We start from the raw sequence: 25,719 nt of genomic DNA, 5'->3' as shown, positions 1-25,719 counted from the left end.
AGTTCTAATGGGATGGTAACCTTCAGTTCTAATGCTGAAGAGACTCTTTATGTCCCTAGCAATTTACATATGAAAGAAGAATAAATGTTCCTTTGTGCCTACTAAGGATTTTCTGTATCTTTTGAGTATAAGCTATGAAACATTAATGTTACTGAAAAAAAAAAGTTTAAATTTTTTCTTCTACAATTTATTTGATTATTGACTTGAGTTCATTCAGTCCAATAAGTACATAAACATTAGTACACAAACATTTATTTGTCCTTTTATTCCCGAAGAAGGTTTTTTAAAAAAAAAAAATGCTTTGGAGCCATTGGATAACCAATTCGGTTTTTAAAATGTTGACCCTGAAACTGAGGGCACATAAAATAAAGACTTTTGTCATATATTTATGTTTTGACTTTGCAAGATTAATTGGGATTTATATGAGGTGGTTAAGCAATAGCCATGGAGTTGTTGGGGAATTTTTGGTGATGAACGGCCAGCTGGCAACATGGCCTGAGGAGAGGCCTGGGTTTCTGCTCTTACAGGCCGCTTTTCATTCCACGATGTCAAAGCCTTTATGGAAATCAGCTCATTAATCCTTCAAGTTCCTTCCTTCCCCTTTTTCCTCCATCCCTCCCTCCTCAGTCCAGGTCAGTGTCTCTCTCATGGTGAGAAGGCAGTTTACCGGCTACTGAAGGAAAATGAAGCCGACCCAGGCCAGAAGTGGGGTGTGCATTGGGGTCCGTGGCAGGCCTGGAGAGGCTGGCTGCAGGTGCTCTGCGAGGGCTATCAGCAGTCTCCTGCCGCCACTGCCCCCCCCCGAGCCCCCCCCTCCCCGTGTGGCCCCGTCTGCCACCCTTGCAAATGACAGATTCTAGCCCTGCTGCCCCAACTGGATTGTAGGCCCCACCTAAATAGGAAGGACTTTTCGAAAGCCCTGTCAAATAGGACTAAGAGGTGAAAAGACACTATTTTGATTAAGAGTTGGAATTAGTATTTGGGGCTTAAAATTTTTCGGGAATCAATTTGGTTATAAAAGGAAGAAGTGTGTGTGTGTGTGTGTGTGTGTGTGTGTGTGTGTCTGTGCGCGCATGCGTGTGTGTGTCTGTGTGTGTGTGTGTGTGTGTGTCTGTGTGTGTTTAGATAAATGTGGTGAACTGAATGAACCATCAGACTAAATAAATACAATGGATGATGGGATGACCAGGAAGAAAAATGTGCCCCACTAAATTTTTTTCACCTTTTTTTTTCTTGGTTGTCAGTGTAGTGTATGCTTATCCTAGAAAAGTAGGCAAGTGCGAAATTTGAAAGCGAAGAGAATTTAAGTCTGCTTTTACCAACATTCGGGTGGAAACCACCATTTCTAGTTCACAGTTTTATGTATGTAGTTACTTCATCTTTTCTCCTGTGCCTTTTTTTTTTTTTAACAGAGTTGAGGTTTTGCTGTAGCTAAAAGTTAGAGCTTACTTTTTTCACTTAACAGTATCATGAAAGTATTGGCTATTATTATTAAAAACTCTTGATGATGGCCAAGAAGGAAAATAGTATGGTGTTTCCTCAAAAATTTAAAAATAGCATTACCATATGATCTAGCAATTCCACCCAAATGAATTGAAAACAGGGTCTTGAAGAGATATTTGTACATTCATGTTCACCGCTGCATTATTCACAATAGCCAAAAGGTGGAAGTAATGTAAGTGTCCGTTGATGGATGAATGGGTAAGCAATGTGATATATATGGACAACATAATATTATTCAGCCTTAAAAAGGAAGGAAATCCTGACAAGTGCTACAACATGGATGAACCTTGGGGATATAATGCCAAGTGAAATAAGCCTGTCACAAAAAGACAAATGTGGTTCTGATTCCACTTACACGAAATACCTAGAGTAGTTACATTCGTGGAGACAGAGTAGAGTGGTGGTTGCCAGGGGCGGGGGAGGGGGAATGAGGAAGCAGCATTTAAAGGGTATAGAGTTGTAGTTTTACAAGATGGAAAGAGTTCTGGAGTTTGTGACTCTTGGTATTGGCATTTATTAAGTACCCAGATTGGCTGATGGTGAGTTTTTACTTCAGGCAGTAGTTCTTAATGCTGATGGCTGCATATTAGAATCATCTGGAGAGGTTTTAAAACCTGATGCCAGGTTCCCCCTCCAAAATTTCTGATTTTTTTTTGGTTGAGGGTGTGGCCCAAGAACTGGTAGTTTTAAAACTCTCCAGGAGAGAGTAAAATTCAGTCAGATTGAGAGCTACTGATGTGTTCTTGTGCCCTATTGTGTCTCACATCTCCTTGAGAAAAAAGATGAAGGATGAACATCGAGCAAAGTAGCAGTTATGTTAGAGGGCACTTGTGTTTTCTTCTAAGGCCACAGATTCATTTAAGAAAGTTGGAACGACCATCCCTGTAGCCTGCTACCCAGAAGATACAGTCATTAACTCTTTAGTGCCACAGATGTGCCAGTGTGAGGGGCCACACCGTTGTGCACTTTCATATACGAGTGAATTTCTGGGATAGATTACTTGAAAGATGCCTCGGCAAAGATATATTAAGTTATGTCAGTTGCCATCAGAAGTGCCATTTAAACCTGATGCTCTGGTGTGGTCTACTGTCCTAGAAGCTTATGGCTCATTTTTGGTTTTTGAGGTAAGGCTTGAATAGAATAGGCTATATACCTGTATCACTTTCTTCAACAAATATTTATTGAGCCCTGCTGTATGCCAGACTGTATTAAATACTGCAACTATCTATTCAAACCAGACTTCACTGTAGAGTAGTCAACAGAACAGAGTCTTGTTCAATAGAATCCTAGACCTAAAAACTCTCACCTGGAAAGAATCATGAAGTTCATTGCAGTCCACTCCCATCCCCATGCATATGGGAGAGTATATAGCTCAGAGAGGTTAGGAGATCTGTTTGTTTTCTCACAGCTGACCAGGGCGGGGGTGAGATTCTATCTGATAACAATTAACATTAGGTCCCTCTTCCTTGTGAGGCTCTTTATACTGGACCCCATTCTCTACAGCTGTTCGGTTTCTTTATGTCAGGCTTTAAATGGTGTCAGCTTACATATTGTCTAGAACAGTGTTTCTCAGACATTAATATACACGTGAATCACCTGGGGATCTCCTTAAAAATGAAGACTCTCGTTCAGTAGGTCTGGGATGGTGCCTGAGATCTTGCATTTCTGACAAGCTCTCTTGCAATTCTGATGCTGTTGGTTCTGGAACACAGTACATATTTTGAGGGTCAAGGGTCACTGTGGTCATCCAATCCATGCCTCTTTGAAATACTCCCACCTTCACACCCTCATTCTTAAGAGCTAGAGCTTAGGGACACAGGAGAAGGCTAAGACTACTGAAGGTGTCAGCCCGGAATTCTTTCCCCATCCACCTGGAATGACCTTCCCGGAGGGGCTGCATGGCTCCAGCACTTCCTATGAGGAATGCACACTCCCTTGTCTGGGCAGCCATCCCAGTGCCCTCAGTGCCTAGGGTAGGACCAGTGCTTGTTGGCATGCAGGGAGTATTATCATTATGAAAATAACAGTCTGATAATCTGGTGAGAAAAACAGCCTCTCAGGAAGACAAGAAGAGGTCCCAAGGTTACTAGGAAAACAACCTTGGGCAATACAGTTTTGAGTAAAACAGTCCTGATGGGGAGAAGGGATGGTGGAGGGCACTAATGTTTGTTGAAGACCACTCTTCGTGCTAGACTTAATGATTTGCTACGGCAAGTTAGTTCTTTTTTGCAAAAAGTATTGGCTATATGATCCCTCCACCTCTCCATACGGCTTCCCCATCAGTGCTCCTGACACCCCCTGTTCACTCCTGCGTGTGCTCCTCCTTGTCCCCAGTGCTCACTGCCAGCCACTTCCACATCTCCTTCCCTGTCCACCCCCTTGTCCACTCTCATCTGTTCTCCCCATTTTCTCTCTTGGTTATTGGGCCCAACTAAGCAGAGTGGTGAGCTCCTTGAAGGCCTTGGATTTAAATGTGCAAGGAAAATCTGCTCACAGAAGACGAAGCTAGGATGGTTTTTTTGTGAGGCAATCCCACTTCTGCCCCAGGGAGTGTCTGTGGCCAGCTGCAGAAGTTCTGGTTTGGGATTCTGTTTTGGTTGACAGCTGAAGATGGCCTTTACTTTCTAGCCACCAAATTTATTCACACAAGAGAGTATACTTCCCAGGCAGGAATACAGGGGTTTAGGTCCGATTTGGTTTTCCCACTGTTCCTTAGCCCTTCTCAAATCCCTCGTGCCTCCTGGACTGCCCCCCCCCTGCCCCCCAAGGAAGAGGTCCTTCGTTTGCAACTGCTTGAAATAAAGAGAGGCCTCAGCCCTATGCCACAGCTGCAGGTTGCTGCTTCGCTCCCATGCTGCTGAAATGAATCCAGTCAAGAAGGATTGTTAAAATATTCTGATGCTCATGTGGCATTTTAAGGCTATCATTTGTGGTCCCTGCCAAAACTTTAAGGGAAGCAAGTCCTAACAGGGATGGGTTGGTTACATAGCACGTTTCCAGGCATTGCTGGGGGGTTGGGTTTTGCTTTTTCGGTCTGTTTCTTTGCTCTTTTTTTTTTTTTTCCCAAAAAAGATGTGTTCCCAGTACTCCTGTCCCCCCTTCTTTTTTAAAACTGTTTTTCTTTCAACCCCCAGATTTTACAGGGGACGGAGATTGCCATTAGGACTACTCTGAGCCCTCCCGCTCAACCTACTTGAGCCTCACACGTATTTGAAAGATGAGAGAGATGAAGTTGGTGTATCTCAGACCCAAGCTTGTTGAGATTTGTTTGCTTCTCTCTCAAACTTCTCAGAAATGTTTAAGGTCAAGCAAGATACCTTGGGATGAGATCCTGTTTGTATTTTTTAAAAACAGAGAGAACCATTGAGTTAATACGTTTCAACCCAAACCAGTGGACGAGATGCAAAACATTTTCCTCATTCTATATTCCTTTTAAAAATAGGCCACATTTTGAAGGAATAAGGTGTTTGAGAAGAAGTGAAGCTTGAGAATATATGAGGTATTTCTTGTTGACAGTCTGAGCTTATGGAAACTTGTCAGGTAAAAGTAGTCACAAGAGATCAATATATTAAACTGAGCCTTTGAGCAAGTTGCCCAAGATCAAAGCTTCTTCATATTGCAGTGAGAAATAAAAATAGGTCTTCCAGGCAATGACACATCAAGAATCCCGCTGCCAACTGCTGATGCTTTCTACTTTTCAAATATAGAAATCTGCAACTCTAACCTGGAAATGGCACTTAGTTCGATAAAGGACTCTGAAATATCTGTCTTGCTCCACCTGTAGCTGTTGGCTTATAGACATATTGCTGTTGGAAGATTTGGGCAATGTTGTCATTGCCCAGCTTGCAAAGGAGTGCAGGCTTTAAGTGTCCTCAACACATTTTCCTAATGTTATGTAAAACACTAATATAGTGGGTTATTTTTTTCCCTGTAGCATGTAACATGTTCCATCTTTTGGATAAATCAACACATGGAACCATTCCCAATGAACTCCAGCCAATTCAGATTCACAAACAGTACAAAGCCATGTAGCAGGCACAGTGGGGAACATAGAGATGAATGATGTCATCCCTATTTCAGAAACCACGTAAATAAAACAGGTATGGATTTCATCAACTGTAAATAAATAAGGATCTGGTGGATTCCGGAATGAGGTCAGAGGGTGTGACAGGAGCCAGTTTGTGGGGTTGGGGTGCCAAGGAAGTCTTCTAGGAGGAGGGAAAAGTCTTTAAAGGCTGGCTGAGATTTAATTGTTAGATAAGGTTAATTTTCTTCGATTGGAGAATTGAGTGAGGTTAGACTGATAGAGAGCCTGTGTTGCTAAATAAATTGTGAAGGTCTCATTGCCCAAGTACAAAGGAAGGAATCTTAGCACAGTGCTCAGCATTGTGGGAACCACTTTAGGCATATATAATGGAGTCTCTGTTGTCAGAGTTTAGTGATGGTTCAGTCTGGTTGAAAAGAGAGCTTATCCATGTGAAACAACCAACAGTGACGTGCATAAAGAAGTTCTAATTCTATAGTGCATATAATAAGTACAAGAATTCAGAAAAGAATTTGGACTGGAACAGTCAGGGGAGGCTTTGCTTTATAGGGGAGTTAGGTGTTTGAGATGGGTCCTGGAGCATTGGTGTGATTTGGAAACACTAAAGGTGGTAGGAAAAGAGCATGTCCAGATTGTGGACGGCATGGGTGAGGGCACACTGTAGAGAACACGTGTGATATATTGTGTGCCAGGAAGGGATAGAGCTGAAGAAGACCTGGTGTGTTTTGGAGAGCAGTACAAGATTTGATAAGAGACCAGTTGTAGCAGGCCTTAAATGTCAGCCAGAGGAATTTGGATTTGATCCAAGAGTTAAGAGGAAGTCAGTGAGCTTAGGCTTACACTGGTAAATAGGCTGCTGTCTCCATGCACAAGAGATACACTGAGGAGTGTGTTAAATCTTTCCAGCCTCTCCCAGTGATCAACAAAATTTCCAGCCCCTCCTGGTGGTTAGCAAAAGCTCCCTGGTAGCCATCTACTAGCTCTCTATCACCTGGAAGCCCCTGTTGCCTGCCTGGCAGCTGGTAATGGGAAGAGAAATGCTTCCTGAGTGGTTCGTAGACTGCATGGCTGTTGTCTTCTCAGCATTGCCAAGAGGACCATCAAGCCACAGAATGTATAGCAGGAAGGGAATTTAGAGATCATCTAGTCCAGTGGAATCCTTTTGTTAAGTAGAAGCTTAAGTGGGAGTTCAAGATGTTGAAGATAGTAGAGAGAACATATGTGGTACAAGCAGGGGTGGGGGCCTGGAGGCCCACCCGCATGGCCCCTCACCCACTGGGGGCCCCAAAAGGGACTAAGAGGAGCATCCCTATTTCAAAATAGGAATCTAATCCAAACCAGTATTTGTAGATGAGAAATTAGGCACAAGAGGGCAGGTGACTTCTTCTTACTTGACTTCCTACGTCCTACTTCCTTCTTCGGACGAGCCAGCCAGCCAGCTTCCTACTTGACAGATGTGGCTGGCTCCGGAGGTGGCCCATGTTGGGCTATAAATAGCAAATTTGTTTTTTGCCTCATGATCCATTTCCTTCTTCTACTGTGGCCTGATCATCCTCATAGCATATTCTGCAACCCCGTGCCCTTGGGCTGCCCGACACCCTTTCCTTGGACAGGGACCCATGCTCTAGACCTTTTGCCATCAAAAGTTAGCTATCGAAGACCCTCTTCCTTTAGAAATCTACTTTCAGCTAGCTGACTGCCACTGCCCCTTGAGCCGGCCAACAAATCGTGCTAGCATGTTACTAAGTTCTAATATGTACGTAAGTTCATTCTCCCGGATCATACTGCTGTTTTTCAGCAGCAGTCTTTGGAGACAGTACCCTTAGCTGAAGGCAGGTCTTCAGGCAACACACTGACCTGGCAGGAGCGCTTCTTTAGGCCTTGCTTGGCCTCCTGGTTCTCTGCCCTCATACTGAGCTGACTCAGCCCTGGCACTTGTGTCCTGCGTGGCCAGGCTTCAGCTGCCTCCAGGAGGGCTTTTGGGGCATGTGGACTGGTCTTACATGAATAGACCAAAGGAGCAGCTTCAAGAGATACCCTTCAGAGCCTCACTGTCCTTCCTATCCCCTGCACATGATACCCAGGCTTCCTTAGCGATAGGATTGGCCCGCACACCCCTAGAAATAACATTTTCCGGGGCGCCTGGGTGGCGCAGTCGGTTAAGCGTCCGACTTCAGCCAGGTCACGATCTCGCGGTCCGTGAGTTCGAGCCCCGCGTCGGGCTCTGGGCTGATGGCTCAGAGCCTGGAGCCTGTTTCCGATTCTGTGTCTCCCTCTCTCTCTCTGCCCCTCCCCCGTTCATGCTCTGTCTCTCTCTGTCCCAAAAATAAATAAACGTTGAAAAAAAAAAAAAAAAAAGAAATAACATTTTCCCAAGCAGTTTGGTGTACTTATTCCAGGGCTCCCTGCCTGAACCCAAAGCCCCTGTGTTTCTGGGTGACCACGGAGGGTCACGTTGAGAGGGACTTGGGGAACGGAAAAGTCTCTAACCTGCGTATGCACTTTGTGAAGTTGAGTAGAGGCAGAGTATACTCGAGGTTAGCAGGTCTGGGTTCTGGTCCCTGTTCAGTTCTAAACCAACCACACGGGGCTAGCCATTTTGTTTGGGACTCCATTTTTATCTGTAAAGGGGGAAGCTGTAACATGATGGTGGGAAACCGATGAGGGCAAGGAAGGATGTGGTGAGAAATGGGCATGAACGTACAGAAGAGCTGAGCAAATAGAGGAAACATCTATTGTCAGATAATTAAGTCTTTATCAACATAATCAGCCAGGTTGAAAATGGGCCTTTCTGTTGGCCCTTACAGGAACGGCTGTGCCTGGAGCCTGGCTTTTCACCAGACTGGATACAGGACACAAAACCACAGCCTGTGGCTGCAAACCAAAATACTCTCCCTGTTTGGCATGGTGTCTCACTTTTCATCTGATTGTGTTTGGGACACATAGATATAATTTGTCTAAAAAACCTTGATTCTATTCTTAGTTTTTGCCCTAATCTTGGGCAGGTCACTTGAGCTATATGAGCTACTTTGTTGATCTGTAAAAAATGGGAATAATAATGCCTATTTTTTTCTTCCCTCTTAAGAATCTTATAAAGTAGAAGTATTTTTTGAAGACAAAACTTTTAATAAAAGGTAGTTGATATTATGATTATCATCATTACTATTATTACCAGGGATCATTTCCAAGTGTGTGCTTTGCCAAGTGCACGTTAACATAGTTCTGTTGACTGTGCTGTTGGAAATTCTCACCTTGTGATCTACATACAGACTTCTCATGCAGCTTCTTGAAGTTTTTATTCACCTTACTTATTTATCCTTTTTAATAATCCTGGGGAGAAGGTAGGGTTTGAAAAGAAAAGGGACTTCTGTTAACATTTTATATAATAACTGAAGCTATATATCCTCCAAGCCCCAAACTGTACAATAAAAGTTTTCTTGGATACTACTTTTTTCCCATAATTCCTAGCACATAGCTTATTAAGTTATTAACCAGCAATTTCTCTGGCAGCATATTAAACTTTACTTTTAAACAAGTCACAGAGGGGGGGAAACATGCATCTCTCATAAAAGGAATAAAAAACATACACCCTCTAAAACGATTTCCCCAGGCTTTGAACAAATCCCAAGCCCCACACAAGGTCTCTTTTTCCTCATTCTCTGCACATAACTTGAGTGTTAGTACATTAATGAGAAAAAGATGCCTAATAGAAAGATGGAAAAATATGAGGGCCTCTGGGGGGTGTGGGAGGCTCCCTGGGGGTCCTCTGAAAAGGCAGGTGAGCCTTAATGGAGGGAAAAGGCAAAGCCTTGGCCTTGAGATTGCGGGCTTCCTCTTGAGCAGCAGTTTTGCCAGGGAAGCAGAGGCAGCTGTGGCCTGGGCCCTGACCTACGCAGTGCCCTGGTGCCTTCGACAGACTGCCTGTGCCTTGTGGAGTGCCTACCCAGAACCCTGGTAAAGTGGTTGGGGCCCTGTTTTCACAGATTCCATTCCCCGGAACAAAAGCTGCTTTTCCAGGGGAAGCCCCATGTGCTGTGCAGCGCAATGCTGGAAGCTGGGGCTCACAGCTCCTGGTCTCTTGCTTTGGGCATGGCAACTCGGTCAATTCCCTATAAGTTGGTCAACCACCAGAGCAGGGCATGAAGATGGCTTCACTTTAAAAGGAAAATTCAAGTAGGAGGGCTACAGGGCAGCCTCTACGTGTGGGTGTGAGTATAAACACTTGCAAAGCTCCGACCAAGGAAGGCTGGATGGAAGCTGGAGCGTACCATAAAAATGCAGCTCAGCCGTCACACCCCCTCAGGGGAGGGCAAGGTAAACGAGCAGCCCTGGGTAGCCAGCCAGATCCTGCGTGCTGCTGCCAGCTGGCCCTGCATACAGATCTAAATTCTGGATGTTACAGTGGGGGAAAATAACTTGTTTAAAAATATACATTCTGCAATTCATGACCATTTGGCATCTTGGTTTAAACAAATCCCCTATTGTTCCTCCAAGAATGCCATGTGATGGTTGCTTGGCTGGGGGCTGTGGTAAAAATGGAAATCAGCAGGGAGAGAGGGGTTCTTTTTTATTTAATTTACACTTCCACATTTATATGACTTAATGTGGCCTGCATCAAAGAAGTACCTCCTGGCTCCTAACCCATAACAGCTCTTCCTTTTATATCCAAATGTAAGGAGAGGCAACTCTGGTCTGTGGGCAGCTACCAATGCAAAGACATGAACTGCCTAGGTTTGCAAAGATGGCCAGCGGGATCTCTGGGAGACCAAAGGATGGTCAGCAAAACACTGTGTCAGGTCGCCCATTCGGATTGTCCTTGGAGACTGTTTTCTGATGGTTAATTAGGGAAGGTTTTCTTGGAGGACAGGCTTTGAAGTGAACTTTCAATAAAGGACATGGTGTGGCTGGACATATGTCACTGGGGAGATTGTAGCAGGATATGGGAGGATGTTCTAGACTCTTTTCCCCCTCTCCCTCTCCTACCACCTCTTCTCCCTCATTATTCTTCTCTTGCCCCTCCCCCCACTTCTCACCTGCCTTCTCTCCCCTTGCTCCCCACCTACTTTTTCTGGTTTTCTTCTTTCCAGCCTATTTTGGGCCTGATGGTGGTCCCTGGGATATTACTTCATTAACACCCTGGCTGGCTCCATGGTAAGAGGCTGCTAGTGCTTTTTGTGCATTGTGGTTGAGAGCGGAAGCCATCTGAGTAGGAGTGAGGCTGTGTAGGGGCCAGCATTAGAGCCCGCAATGGGTTGTGATGAGCCCCTACTAGGACTTGAGCTCCAGAGTCATTTTAAGCCGTCATGCTTGTCACCTGGCCTTCATTTGTCCCTGCATGTGGCAGGCATGTTCTCACCATTGTATCTGCTCCAGTGAGCTCTCCTGCCTGTATTCCTTCTTCCCCTTCCCGAGCCAAATCCTTCCGTGTCTCCAGACCCCCTCCTCCATGACATTCCCTCTGATTGTTTTTTTATACCATAAGCTCTGCAAGATCAGAACTTTCTCCTCTCCCTCCCTTTCTGTCCCAAGTAGGATATCCCCCATGGTACTCAGTAAATGTTTCTAGATTAATGAGGTTAAGTCATGAGTCTGATTAGGCTTCTGGGGGAGTAGTTCCCTGGATATTAGAGTGATCTCAGACCCTGACTCTGTTGAAGTCCAGATACAGTCATTTGACTTAGAGACCTTAACAGACACTAGCAGTCTACAGCCATAACAGCTATTTCCAGCCCTCTGAAGATGACAGTGAATGCTTCTGGGAGAGTGTAGTACGCCCAAAGTGAACTGTCTGTCCCTTCTAGGGGGCCCACCAAAGCTTCACACTAGTGAGTGGGGATCTCAGCTTTCCAGCATGGATTGGGCTGGTGGGGTCCCACTGGCAGCTTCAACCCTTTGGGGCTTTTGAGTTCTGAAAGGTCACTCCTAAGCTCTCCCATTGGGTGTTTCACTCATCCTCTATGATTTCCTGTTGTCTTCCCCTCCCATGTCTCCTTTGCATTTCTCATTATTCTCCAAACATGTCATGTGTCTTTGGACATGCTGCTTCTTCTGCTGGGGTCACTCTGCCCATGTTCTGTATCCCAGGCTTCTCATTCTCCAGCTTTTTGCCAAGTCACTTCCTGACTCACCCAGGAGGACTAGGCAGGTCCCTCTTCAACCATCCGTAATTTTTACTCTGTCAAACCCTTCTTTTGGGCCACCCCTCATACTCTAATATGATTGGTTGTTTGTTTCTCCCACTAAACTAGTGGCTTTCAAGATTTTTTGACAATCACTTGAAACAGATAATTTTACATATGACCTAATGTGTATGTGTGCTGTGTCTATGTGTGTATATATGTATACACACATGAATTCTTGCATAGTTTGAGATTGTGATAATATTTATATAAGACATGAACAGTCTGTTAAAAAAAATGCAACAGAGAGGAAATTTATTCAAGTTGTAGCATATTTAGTTTCAGGAATGTTTGCTTTCAACATATCCACCATCACTTTGGATACCAAGCATAACCCTGTTGAATCCATTCAGTATAATGCGGGGTGGTTTATTACCTGGAAGGGAAAAAAGGAGAACAAATCAATCAATGTTTTTACTTAAAATAATTGCATTTCATAAATTATTGACTTCTAACACCAAAGGTAATTTATTAAAAACTGATCCCGGGCAAGGACTTTTTGGAAACAAGTGAAGGAAATAGTGCACCTTGATGAACTCGGATTATATTTTCCTCCTCCCTTTCCCTCCCTCCCTCCTTCCCTTCTTCTTTTCCTCCCTCTCTGTCCCTCTTATCCTCCTCCTCTCCCTCCCTCTGTTGCCCCAAATCCTCTCTGTTTCCCCTCCCTCCTTCCTCTTCTCCTTCCCCTCCCTTCTTTTCCCTCTGTTATGCTGGTCACCACGCATATGAATGTTGATTTCATAATCAACAAAATGGGTCATAACCTACAATTGAGAACACTATTCAGGACTCTAAGTTCCTTGAGGGCAGTGACTATGTCACTGAATCATTTTATCTTCATATTTCCAAACCCTGGCACTACTGAGAGCTCTCAGTAGCCTCTCAGTTAATGTTTTCCGAATGAATGGCCCTCAGTTAAGAACCTCTGTAGCCACCGGGATTCCGGAAGGGACAGGAGAAGTGAATAATTTATCTCAGACTTCCCAGGAACTCCTGCTGTCCTCTAGACACTGGGGCCATTGTGGACGTGTCTGGGGAGCCCTACTCTCTCCGCCCTGCGTTCTGCCTCCCCCCGATTTCCAGGAGAGAGGGCAGGAGGTTTAATGAAGTGCAGAGATTTCCCAAGGCAGAAATGGGTTAATCAGGTTCTCAGGTGGTTATTTGTCAAGGGACAAATGTTTAAAAAAATAGAAGAAAGTGAGATTCTTAACAAGCCCTTTGTTCGATTTTATATATGTAAACTTGGTCCTCCTAGTACCCGGGTCCTGCTGCTCCTTCCACAGCCTCCGTTCTGCCGTCTTTCAGCCCATCTGTTAGACCCTGACCATTTCTGACTTTTTTTTTTTTTTGAACACTCTAAATCTCTATTATACCATACCCCATGCCAGGATTTTTCCATTTGGGAGTAGAAAAAAATCCCCAAGCCCACCAAAACCCTGTGGGTTGGTTTCCTGTCCAGCTGGCTTGCTGTTCCCTGGGATTTTATTCCCATCATCAAAGTGGCTTCACAGACCGAGAACAAACCTCTGGCTCACCCTGAACTCACAGTGTACCATTCCCAAGTCCGAATAAATACCAAGTAATAGTGAGAGAAAGAGAAAGACAACACAATTATTTTCCTGACCTAGAAGCCAGTTCAGAGTGAGGCCCAACTCTAACTCCAGACAGGGATATTATGTGGCTGTGATTGTGGCTGAGGCTGTGGCCATGGCTATCCTTGCGGGTAGAGCCAAGAACAGTGGACTCTAAGCCAGAATTTTTCTCTGATTCCGTCTCAGAGGAAAAGCCAAGGATGGACTCCCTTGTGGCCCCGACCCTCTGTTTCCTGGAATCCAAAGCAGCAGCATTTGAGGGAGTCCCCCACAGTCTCGTTGACTGTGTCAGACCTGGCCCAGAGCCTCTCTGTTATGGGGGCAGAGTGGTCCCGGAAGTGTCCCAAGAGTCCAGCAAGGTCGACAACCGGTGCCAGGTCCAAAAAAGATACAGAGCACTTCAACCAGGCATGGAGCCCTAAAGACTGCCTACCTTTCCTCTACTCATTTAGAAATTTAAAAAAAATACATTAACTTAGCTAAAAATATCATGGAAACTAGGCTCCTCATCAGAGTTGAAAATCAAACCAGCTTTCCAGAAATTTCCCTTTATGGTTCTGTATGGCTCCACCAACAGGAAAACAGCCAGGATGAAAAGCTATGACTCTAAGGCCATATGGGAACAGGCAGTGCATTTTTATACTAAGAAGCACCCAGTTGGAATGAAGCATCCTGTGTCCTGAAAGCCCAGCCTGCCTTATTCTTGTTCCTACTTTTCAGCACATTCTCTAATCTTCCCACCCTGATCTTCCCAGGTCTGTGGACAAGCCAGACTAATTCCTTCCCACGTCTGTTGCCGCCTCTTAGAATGCCCTTCCCTGTCAACTTTGTCTAGCTAAATTCTTCCCATCTTTCACAGCCCGGTTGGAATTACATCTTCATAAACCTTTTTCATTTCTCCAGTCCACCTTGATGTTCTTTCTCTTAACTCCTTACATCCTGTCCCAAAGTTTGCCGTTATTTTTGCCTCCGTAACTGGACAGAATTCTCTGAGGTCAGAAATCATCTCATGTACCTCACTTCCCAGGACTTAGCTCAAAGCTAGTGCTTTGAGGGGATTCCATCTGCTACCTGCAGGCCACTTACTCAGCCCTGTGCTACCTATCTAATGATTCATTAACCCCAGCATTGGCTCTTCTCACTTTCTTTCTTCAGTGCCCCTTTTTTTGGCAGAGGGAAGTCCTACCTGTTAAACAGTGGCAACACTAGAATTGCAAATTATACCATCAAAGAAGTTTTCATAAGCTGGGCCTTTCACAGGGAGTAGAAGAATAAAGACAGGAAATTAGAATTAAGAGAACTGGGGAAAATGAGATAGAAACAAAAGATAGGGGGAGGATTAGGGAGAAAAATTCCAAGAAGATAAAAGTTTTAAGCAACAACAACAAAAAATGGAACTGTAAAGTACTATAAAAAAATGTGGGACAATTAAAAAATTTTATATAAAATTTATATAAAAGTGTAAAACCCAGGAGGCATAAATAAAAATACTAATATATTTGGCTGCATAGAATTGAACATTAAATTGCAAAAAAAATATAAAGTTAAAAGACAAATGACAAACTGCAAAAACATTTGTAACCCATGTGACAAAAAGTAGATTTCCTCGGGGCGCCTGGGTGGCGCAGTCGGTTAAGCGTCCGACTTCAGCCAGGTCACGATCTCGCGGTCCGTGAGTTCGAGCCCCGCGTCAGGCTCTGGGCTGATGGCTTGGAGCCTGGAGCCTGTTTCCGATTCTGTGTCTCCCTCTCTCTCTGCCCCTCCCCCGTTCATGCTCTGTCTCTCTCTGTCCCAAAAATAAATAAACGTTGAAAAAAAAAATTAAAAAAAAAAAGAAAAAAGAAAAAGTAGATTTCCTCAATATACAAAGAGCTCCTATGAACCAATAAGGAAAAGACCCACAACATAACGGACAGGGGAGTTGAAAACATTACATAGAAAAGGCAATTCAAGTATCTTTTTTGAAAAGCATATGAAATGATGATCAATCTCACTTATAAGAAAATAATTGCAACTTCAAATGATGAGATCTTGTTTTTCACCCTGACAAAAGTCAAAAAGTTTAATAGTGCACTGTGTTGGTCAGGTTGTGGGAGACTAGAATTCTTACATGCTGTTGGTGAAAGTGTGAATTGGTATAATCTTTTTGGAGAGCATCTTGTCAAAATCCATCAAAATTTTAAATGTGCAAATACCTTGATTGATCTATTCAGCTTCTAGGAATTTCTCCCCTGAGTACTGATTTATATTTACAAAATTGATGTACATATATATTCTTCCTTGTTTTTAGCCAAGTATCTTAAACAATCTGCATTATTCCAAAAGGGGATTGGTACCTCTGACAGGGAGCAGTCTACAACCATTTAAAAACTGAGGCAAATCTCTGTTTTTAATGGAATGATATCCAAAATATAGAAGTGAAAAAAAGTAATGCCTAGAACTTAGCATATAGTAAACCACTATTTCTGTAAAAATAAACAAGTGGGTAACTATAGATAGATGCTTATAAATGAACAGAATGTCCCTGCAAGGACATACTGAAAATTAGTAATAGTGGTTGACTCCAAGGAGCAAAATATGAGTAGAGGGCGTTGGAAAAGAACTTAATTTTCACCACATGCCCTTTTATGCTGAATTATTTTTATGCCACGTGCACATGTTACCTATTTTTTAAAGCTCATTAAAAAAAAGTAGCTAGGTGCAGGTATGAAATTAGGCCAAATGTAGGGTATACATATAAGCCACGGGTCATGGTAGGGTAAGAGTCAGAGCGAGCAGATACTATAGAGGAAGCAAGTCAGTAGGACAGAAATGAGGCGGGTCAGCAACAGAGAGACCTTGACACAAGATAGTTTTGTTTTAAATCATAAGTATCTGACTTGCTTTTCATCTGCCAGCCTAGAATACGGGCATTTTGGGACAGAGTAGGGAAATGGTAAAACTGTTAAAATGCAGGGAATGAGAAAGATGGGTTTAGGGGCCAAGTGTATGGAATCTCACTGGCAGCATCCCTGTGCCATCCCATAATCTTAAGTTGGAAGCAGAACCGGGCGGGAACAAGCACCGATGGAGCATGTGCCATGACCAGGCAGCGAGGCGGTGTTCTGGTCGCTGTGCCACCTCGGAAGCTCACAGTGACTCACTCTGTGGTGATTAGGGTTCCCATTGTACAGGTCAGGAATGTGATTCAGGTCACAGGAGTAAGCAGCAAAGCCAGGATTCAAACCCAGATCTGTCCCTACTGTTTTTACTACTTAGGCTGAATTATTAGTACACCAAGGAGGTTGGGGCCCTTTTCATGGTCAGTCTGAACTGAGGCTCAGAGCCAGGGGACCTTCAGCACTGTTCTCAAAAGAAAGTCTTCATTTTTCCTTTTTTTTTTTTTTTAATCCAGACCCCTAAGTCCAGGCCCACTTTTTTCCAGCATGTGATTCAGAGAGTAAAGTGAACTCCACATATTGAAAGAAGAAAAAATTCCATTTATTGGGAAAGGAATGTCTGTCGCAGTGTTTGTTAGCCCTTCTGTGTGTTTGTTTTTCGGCTGGTTATTTTAAGTCCATAGGTATGGTTTGTCCTATGTGATTGCAGTTCTCCTTCTCCAAAATGCTAAGTCAGTGATTGATACTCGTAACCAATGATTTTCCCCCAGATCTGTCCACTTAAGAGGAAAATAATAGAATATAATTCCCTCTGCCAATCTCCTTGTTTTCAAATAACTAGGATAGGATATTGGTTTTTGTTTGTTTTCAGTTTGTTTTATTTGGAACCAGAGCATAGAGTTTTATCTGTTCTTTACATGTGTATCCCCAACCTCCACCATATGCTCTAGGATTTCATTTCCTCACTTGACTTACTGACGTGTCCTCACCATTGGTGATTATCTGTCTTTTTTAGCATTCACCGTAACTCCGTAAGCCTCATGATATGCCTGTTACAAAATACCTTTTTCTCTTCTGTGACCCAGGCCTCGGGGAGAGAAAATATCAATTTATCTGCTGTTCTTTACCTTTCTAGGCAAAATCCATGTTTGGTGACCAGAGCTGTATATATTGATATTCTCTTCCTGTTGACTCGCTGCCTTGACAAACCCACAAAAGGCAACCAGCCAGGTATGATTCATAGTTACATCATATTTTGGAACAATTACGGATCTTTGAAATACAGGTGGGGTTTCGAGTGGTTGTACCACACACTCCCCCAGCTTCTACTTTTGTAAAACTAACCACACATCAAAATTAAGCATAACGTCATATGTCTACCTCATAGAAGCTTCTCAAGGAAACCTGTCCTTGTTTAGTTGGAAGTTTGCTATTTATTTTCAATTTGATCATTCAGGAAAGAGTTTGGACTCTATTCAGATGCCCTCTGTATTTCAGACACCTTGGCTTTTTTTCCTCTTCCATGCATTTTCTTTGGTAGTTTGTCATTTTCAGTAACTGAGAGTCCATTCTGCTCCATTCCGTGGACCTTACTGGGCTGGGCTCATTTGATCCTGGAGCCTGCACACCTGAGACTCAGTCTCAAATTTGCCCTTCACTGCTTTAAGCTCTGCCTTGAGGTATGTTCCTTGGTCAAGTATGTTTCCTGGTATGGGGCCCCAGATCCATATTACAATTGTTCTATTTTAATCATGATTCACAGAGTGGTTTTCTTAAAATGGAGAAGGGCAACTCCAAATTAAAAAAAAAAAAAATTTTTTTTTGATGTGTTTATATAAGAGGCTGCAGGAAGTGCTGTACATGAGTTCCAGGCCACAGACTGAAACTGATTTTCATCAACACAAACTGGAATGCAGGGTAATGAGCCTGCAACTGGTTAAAATCAGCCTCTTCTAATTGATTAGGCCTGTCTAAAAGAGGCTACAATTACAAAGTCACATTCTGAGTACAAGCAGGCCAGGCTTTTCCTCTGTTACATTTAGTCTGTCAATGATTTCTTGTCTTCAGTAAATATATTCAGGCTGTCAGAGTCCGGCTCTGTCCATATGGAACCCTGTTCCCAAATTCAAACCAATTTAAATTGCTTTGAGGGGGAGGTGCGAAACCATCTCACCCAGATCAATGTATATTAGCCCACAAAGCCCCTGTGGCCATGCAAGAGGTAAGAAGAACCTGCCTGGGCTTTCATCAGCTCCACATCCCTGCACAGGGGGAGCTGTTGTATACGTTTGGTAGAATAGGATCAAATAGTTTTATAGTTGTAAAACGGGCCTACTTTATGCCTCTTGTCCCAGCATAATTATTAATGGTGCCCCCCCTTTCCTCTTACAAGTGTCCCGGTTTGCACAATAAGTTATAGATCACCTTCGCTGTAGGAAATCCCAGGGTTGCGCCACCATATTTTACACTTGAACTAGGGTGCAGAGATTATAAATTGGGTGTTACCAAATAAGTTGTTTTTGGGTTTCCTCTATTTTTATATTTCAGTTCCAAATTCCATATAGCTTTATAATACTTCTCTACTTGGTAGCTAAAGGTCTTTGGCGGTGAAAGAGTTGCTCACGACTAACAAGTCCAGTCGTTAGAGTGGTTGACTGTAATCATCAGTTTATTTGGACTAAGTTTTTCTTGATGTATTAGTACCTTTATTCCTTGTCCGGAGGGACATTCCTTGAATGTTTTGGAATTCCCTACTCTGTTCTCCAACCACCCACCCTTTATTGATGGCTGGTCTCCTTCAGGAAGATGACATTGGCCTTTTTTGAGCCATCCTTCCCTCCAAAGTCTTGCAGTATTTGGAATTTGTACCCCAGTTAAATGTGGTCACAAGCTGTGGTTTATTACTCAACAGTATTGCACTTGGATCGATGCATCATCCCTCTTCAGGTACTTTGCAGAGTAAGATGCGTGAGGGTGGGTACTCTTGCCCTTATTCTGTTCTGAAAGCCATAGCCCTAACTATTTTATCCTGCACTGCCCAATATGGCAGGACTCCTGAGCACTTGAGATGTGGTCCATCCAAATTGGAATGTTTTGTAAGAATAAAATACACACCACATTTCAAAGAGTTAGTATGAAAAAAAGAATGTAAAATTTCTCGTTAATTTTTTTATATTGATTACATGTTGGAATGATAATATTTTTGATATATTGGGCTAAATAAAATGTATTGTTAAAATTAATTTCACCTGTTTCCTTTTACTTTAAAAGATGTAGCTGCTGGAACATAAAAAATTATATATATGGCTCATGTTATATTCCTAACAGACAAGTAAGGATTTTATCCAGTCCTTTGGTGTTTGCCCACATAAGCCACAGATGCGTGTGCATGTCTGTGTCTATCTGTATGAATGTATGTAATCTTATAGTACATTCACACAAATAGTACTAACAAATTTTCCTTCTCTGAGGATGGAACTAGATTTTTAGAACTAACCAAATGTCAAATGTGATGGCAATTAAAGTGGATGGCACTGTTTAGGATAAAAACAAACTATGAGCTTAAAGTAATGAAATCTATTCTTATGTGTTTCATAAATTGTTTCCAAAGGCAGTTTGAGCAACAGCTAAATATATCACCAAACAAGATGATCACTTATTTGGATGAGTAGACTACAATATGATTTTGAAATAATGTCATGACATTATAGTGTTACCTTGCAAGTAACTTGAAAGAATGGATCGTGCTGTAGATTCCTTGTCCCCCAGCTAAGTACATAGCAGGCCCTAACTATGAGGGTTTGTTATTAACTGATAGAAATGCAGAGTTTTCCTCAGTTTTTAGAATAGTAACAATTGTCATCAAGATACAAAGTCTTATTTAAATTCATGCATCAGTCAGATGTAAATTTATTTTCTGATTCAAATGTTATGTTTATATCATGTGTATGTTTGTAAATGTGTGCATATCTACCTCCATTGTTAGCTCACGAAGCTGAGAATAAGGGAGTATATCATTTAGGCTCTGGAGCCATATCCCTGGATTTGAATCCCAGGTCTGCCGTTTACTAGTTTTGTGACCTTAGGCAAGTCAATGAACCTCTCTGAGACAGTTTTTCTCAATTGTAATTGGGGGTGATAACAGGATCTATATCTTAGACTGGTTTTCAACTAACATATGTAAATTCCTATGTATAGAATGTGCTTTGCATCACACAGAATAAGTGCTCAATAAATATTAGCTACTGTTAACATTATTATCATCATTATCACTAGCTAGAAACATGCATCTAATCCAGTACCCTGCAGCCCCTCACATTCACAGCTCTCCTCTTATTTTAAACATCTTTGGGAAAGAAGAAATGCCTGCTTTCCTAGGAAAATACTGAAGCATGGCATACCTGGGACAGAATGTCAGGAAATCCACTTGATTAAGGATGCTCCTGCCCCTCTGATTCAAAAAAAGGGTCATTTTTTGTTGTGGTTCATTTATTTCTTTATTCATCAGAAGTGACATGTTGGCATCAGACTCATTGAGCACCTGTAGCTGGAGATACACATGCATATGATTTGGGCTTGTAAGTAGGCACAGTAGGGTTTGCAGGTATTACAAAGGAAGTGTGTGTGGGATACATTGGAAGCACCAAAGAATGGAAAGTCATTTTTTTTTAAGCTTTTAAATTTATTTTGAGAGAGAGAGAGCATGCACACACAAGTGGGGCTTGAGAGAGAGAGAGAGAGAGAGAGAGAGAGAGAGAGAGAGAGAGAGAATCCCAAGCAGGCTCCATGCTGGCAGCACAGAGCCTGACATGGGGCTCGATCCCACGAACTGTGAGATCATGACCTAAATCAAGAGTCGGGCACTCAACCAGCTGAGCTACCCAGGCGCCCCTGGAAGGTCATTTTTTCTTGGGAAGGTGGGGAGACTTCAGTTGAGCAGAATTTTGAGGGTGAGTAGAGATTAACTGCATGGTCAAGGTAAAGGTGGGCATTATAGACAGAAGGAAGACCATGGCCAAAGCCACAGAGACACGAGTCAGCACAGCCTTCAGAGAGCTAGGACAATGACCAGAGTATCAGTTCAAGACCAGGCAGGTATGACTGGAAGGGAGGCTGCAGAGGCAGGAACTCAATCACGAAGGACCTCGTAGGCCAGTCTGAGGAGCCTGGACTTGACCCTGTAGACAAAAGGAGATCATTGAAGGACGTAAGACAGAGAGTAGCATTGTGTGGTTTTTTAAGACAAGGAGACATTTCCTTCTTTGCCCTCGTCCTCATAGAATTCTTAGGACCCTTATGAACCAAGTTCCTATTGTCGCTGAAAAAGAATGTAACTGAAAATCCATTAATGGAATGTCAGGGGGATTTGTCCAGACCTTGTGATCATCGGCACTGGGGGTCTAGGAGGTGAGAGTGGGGAGCAGAGAACCAGACTGAAGTTAAAGGCAGCACAGTGCTTCAAAACACTTGTCTTAGAATGGCGCCATCATGGGAGTTTCTTTCTCTTATTTTCCATTTTATGAATCTTACACACCATGATTCTGTTTTATTCATATGGGTGTGTGTACTTGCATTTCAGCAGTAAATGAATCTAACTGAATCTTGAAAGTGCTTAATTATTCCGAAAGAAGTGAAGTAGTATCAGTTTCAGGGAAACTTTTTTTGGTTGGAGGAGGGTCTGTCCATCTCCTCTCAAACACTATTCTGTACGTGACCTTGGAAAGCTATTTCTATCTCTGAAGTGTCTCAGAACCACATTGAGGGGCTGGGGCATAAACAATGAGAAAAACAGTGAGGGGGAAAGGCAGAGAAGACGATTAGAAAAGCTTAAGATAATGATGTGTTTTGTGTGATTCAGACTTTTATCTTCATGCTTCCCCAGCCTTTGAGGTTTCCTCAGCCATTAACTAGGTTTTAAAAATTCCAGATCTGGGGGTTTTGTTTTGAGTTCTAACATGATTTAAACCCACAAGGACGCTCTGTCCCCTGTATTCTTTTTCCTCTTCTGAATCCATCTGTCATCATTCGTATGCATCAGTTTCCTGCTAGAAAGAAAATTATAGTCTCCAGTTGGAGCTGGGGGGTGAGGAAGAAGAGGACTAACTGCCACAAGCACTTCGGGGTTGCCTTGCAGGCCTGGGCAGGGATGGGAGACAGAGCTTTCATTCTCACTGGAAACCCACCTTCAGTTTTTCCTTCTCAGGCTGGACATTTTCCATCCTCCTTCCACAGAGTATAAGTGATCTCAAAAGGCTGTTTCCCTTCCCCTGAAATGTATATAGGATATCCGGCATACTCTTGTCCTCAGGAAGCATTTTCAATACCCTCTTCCTTATAGGGATCATCGTAATTAAAAAAAAAAAATTTTTTTTTAACATGTATTTATTATTGAGAGACAGAGAGACACAGAGCGTGAGCGGGGGAGGGGTAGAGAGAGGGGGAGACACAGAATCCGAAGCAGGCTCCAGGCTCCGAGCTGTCAGCACAGAGCTTGACGCGGGTTCAACCGTGAGATCATGACTGGAGCCGAAGTCAGACGCTCAACCGACTGAGCCACCCAGGTGCCCCGGGATCATCATAATTTTTGACCAACAGCTATTGAGCGCCTACCGCCATGCCAAGCACTGTGCCAAGCGTTTTGTGTGCATTAGTAAGGGAGGTACTAGTGGTCCTTCGTGTTAGATGTGAGGAAACCTAAGGCACAGAGAAAACCGGCCAAGTGTCTCATGTGTAGTGAGACAGAAGAGCCTGGCTCTCCAGGCGTCGACGCTGTGGCCCTGCAGCCCAATCGGGGCCAGAATTAGGAAAATCTCTACCTTGGGGAGGAGTGCCCTAGAACCCTATTGGTTGTTTTGTCTTCCCATTCCTCTTCCTCTCTTGTAGAAACCCCAGGCCTTAGAGAGGGATCCCCTCTATAGGAGTTTCCAGATCATAGGCTTTCATGGGGATTTTCTTGCCTCATTTCTGTCTCTCCTGTGCCAGCAGTATATGCAATAACATGAGAGTATACCGGGGACACAAGCAGTTACTAGAAAGAGAAAGCTTGACCGCTCCCAGGCAGCCACCTGCCCTTTTTCCCTTCACAAGTGGACCTACGGCCACTACATGAAGCACTTCCCAATTCCAGGCTGCTGGTGACTGCGTTCTGTGGTTCCTTTGTCAGTTGAGATTTATAGTTCAGATCTCATCATTCCGCCAAATGCAATAAGCATTTTGTGTTACTAGAATGTAACTTTTATTGTTATTATTTTTCCTCTAAATGCCTTAAAAGTGACCAGCTTATGAGAGTGAAGTCAGAATCCCTAAGTAGTCTAAATGCCAAGTCAATGTGCTTTGTAGATCAATGTAAGATTAGAAGACAGGCTCTCATTTATTACTGCTTGTATTTATATAATGGAAGTTAGGTAATGTAAGCACTCCCAAAGGCCAGCTTAGATGTTGATGATGGTCAAATGCTAAAATCTGTGACAAGTATTCAACAATGCCTTGTATTTGTACCACCTGGAACGTGAATAATATATGTGTGACATGAATAAGTATAAGGTCAATGATTTTTATGACATACTAACTTCCTTTACTTAAGTTCCTGGGAAATATAGCCAAACAATTACAGAGTATAAAAACATTGGCAACTTACAAACACCTGCTTTGATTATTTGGTCTAATTAGGTTAAATTTAACCAATCCCATCTGAACAAATTGAAAACAATTCTTATCTGTTCCCTTGGTCATGCACTTTTATCGGTGTTGGATGCAGATGTGTTTAATATGACACAGTTGGTGCTGTTCTCTCAGCTCTGGGTGGGAGATAAAAGGGAATTGAGAACATATTTTTAAAGTCTTCTGGGGACTTTTTATTTCTGGGCCTACAGCTATGAAATTTCAAGGAAAAAAAACAGGCTTTGTTGTCAATAAATTAGTTGCTTTTCTCCAAAACACTAAACTGTCATCTGAATGGTTGCTTTTGCCAAAAGTATCTTTCCCAGGGAACAGCGAGCTCCTAAAATAAGCAGATGATTCTAGCTGCCTTTTGGAAGTCAGAATAATACAGGATGTGTTATTAGATTGCTGGGTTCATGTGGTGTTTACCCCTTGTTAATTCCAAGCCTTGGTGCTGAGTACATAGGCCCACGGTTCTTAGAATTTTAGAGTTTCGAGACCATTTAATCAGTAGGTGGAATGGAAACTATAGCAATTAAGTGACTTGCCCAAGGTCACACGGCTAGTTAGTGAAATAGTCAAGCTTCCCTGGTTCCTGGTGCAGTGCCCATTTCCATGACCAAAATTAAGAGCCTCGTAGTAGCGTGAGTTGGGCCGAGTGTCTAGACCTGTAACGGAGCTATGTCATGAAACCTTCTTACCCACATTTCCACCCCAAGAGTAAAATACTGTTCAAATGAGCAACTGGGGTCTCAGATCATCTGTGATTTCAGTTTTTCTCTGCGTTCCTATATTGCCCCACTCCAACAGCCCTCATCACAGATAATCTGTGTCCATTAAACTAGTTAAGCAAATTGTTTTTGAAAACTTATTCTGGACACTTCATATAAATGGAATCATACAGCATGTGGCCTTTTGTGTCTGGATTCTTAATGTTTTCAAGGTTCATCCATCTTGGATCATGAATCAACACTGTTCTTTTTTTATGGCAGAATAGTATTCCATTGGATCAGTATACCATGTTTTATTTATTCATTAGTTGATGGATTTTTGGGCTGTTATAAACAATACTGTTATGATTCATGGACAAGTGTTTGTGGGGATGTATGGTTTCAGTTCTCTTAGGTATTGACCTAGGAGTAGAATTGCTGGGCCGTATGCCAGCTCTAAGTTGAACTTTTTGAGGAATTGGCAAATTGTTTCCAAAGAGATTGCATCAGTTTACATTCCTCCTACCAGCAACGTATGAGGGTTTCAATTTCTCCACATCCTTGATGGCACTTGTTATCGTCCATCTTTTTTATTATAGCCATCCCAGTGGGCATGAAGCAATATTGCATTGTGCTTTTGATTTGCATTTCCTTTATCAAAGGCTAGTGATGTTGAACATACTCTCTACTGCTAACTGGCCATTTGTTTATCATCTTTAGGGAAATGTCTGTTCAGATTCTTTGCCCATTTTTTAAAATTTAATTTATTTTTTTAATTTACATCCAAGTTAGTTAGCATATAGTGCAACAATGATTTCAGGAGTAGATTCTTTAGTGCCCCTTCCCCATTTAGCCCATCCTCCCCTCCCACAACCCCTCCAGTAACCCTCAGTTTGTTCTCCATATTTATAAGTCTCTTCTGTTTTGTCCCCCTCCCTGTTTTTATATTATTTTTGCTTCCCTTCCCTTATGTTCACCTGTTTTGTATCTTAAAGTCCTCGTATGAGTGAAGTCATAGGATATTTGTCTTTCTCTGACTAATTTTGCTTAGCTTAATACCCTCTAGTTCCATCCATTTGCCCATTTTTAAATTGGGATATTTGTCGTTTTATTCTTGAGTTGTAAGACTTCTTTATATATATGGATATTAAT

The 25,719-nt window shown here is 42.7% G+C and overlaps 1 protein-coding gene across 4 annotated transcripts in view; it reads left to right on the top strand.

Annotated features, from left to right (window-relative positions):
* The window catches only part of THADA (THADA armadillo repeat containing), a 330,878-nt gene that overhangs the window by 234,323 nt on the left and 70,836 nt on the right, over nt 1-25,719 (top strand). For all 4 annotated transcript variants that reach the window (XM_043603276.1, XM_043603274.1, XM_043603275.1 and 1 more), the window contains exon 31: nt 17,334-17,428. In XM_043603276.1, coding sequence (XP_043459211.1) covers nt 17,334-17,428 — 95 coding nt within the window. The remainder of the gene's footprint in view (nt 1-17,333; nt 17,429-25,719) is intronic.

The sequence above is a fragment of the Prionailurus bengalensis genome, chromosome A3 (genome assembly GCF_016509475.1).
Source record: "Prionailurus bengalensis isolate Pbe53 chromosome A3, Fcat_Pben_1.1_paternal_pri, whole genome shotgun sequence".
NCBI lineage: Eukaryota > Metazoa > Chordata > Mammalia > Carnivora > Felidae > Prionailurus > Prionailurus bengalensis.
Note: the sequence above shows the minus strand (reverse complement) of the source record. Positions and strands in the feature narration are given on the sequence as shown.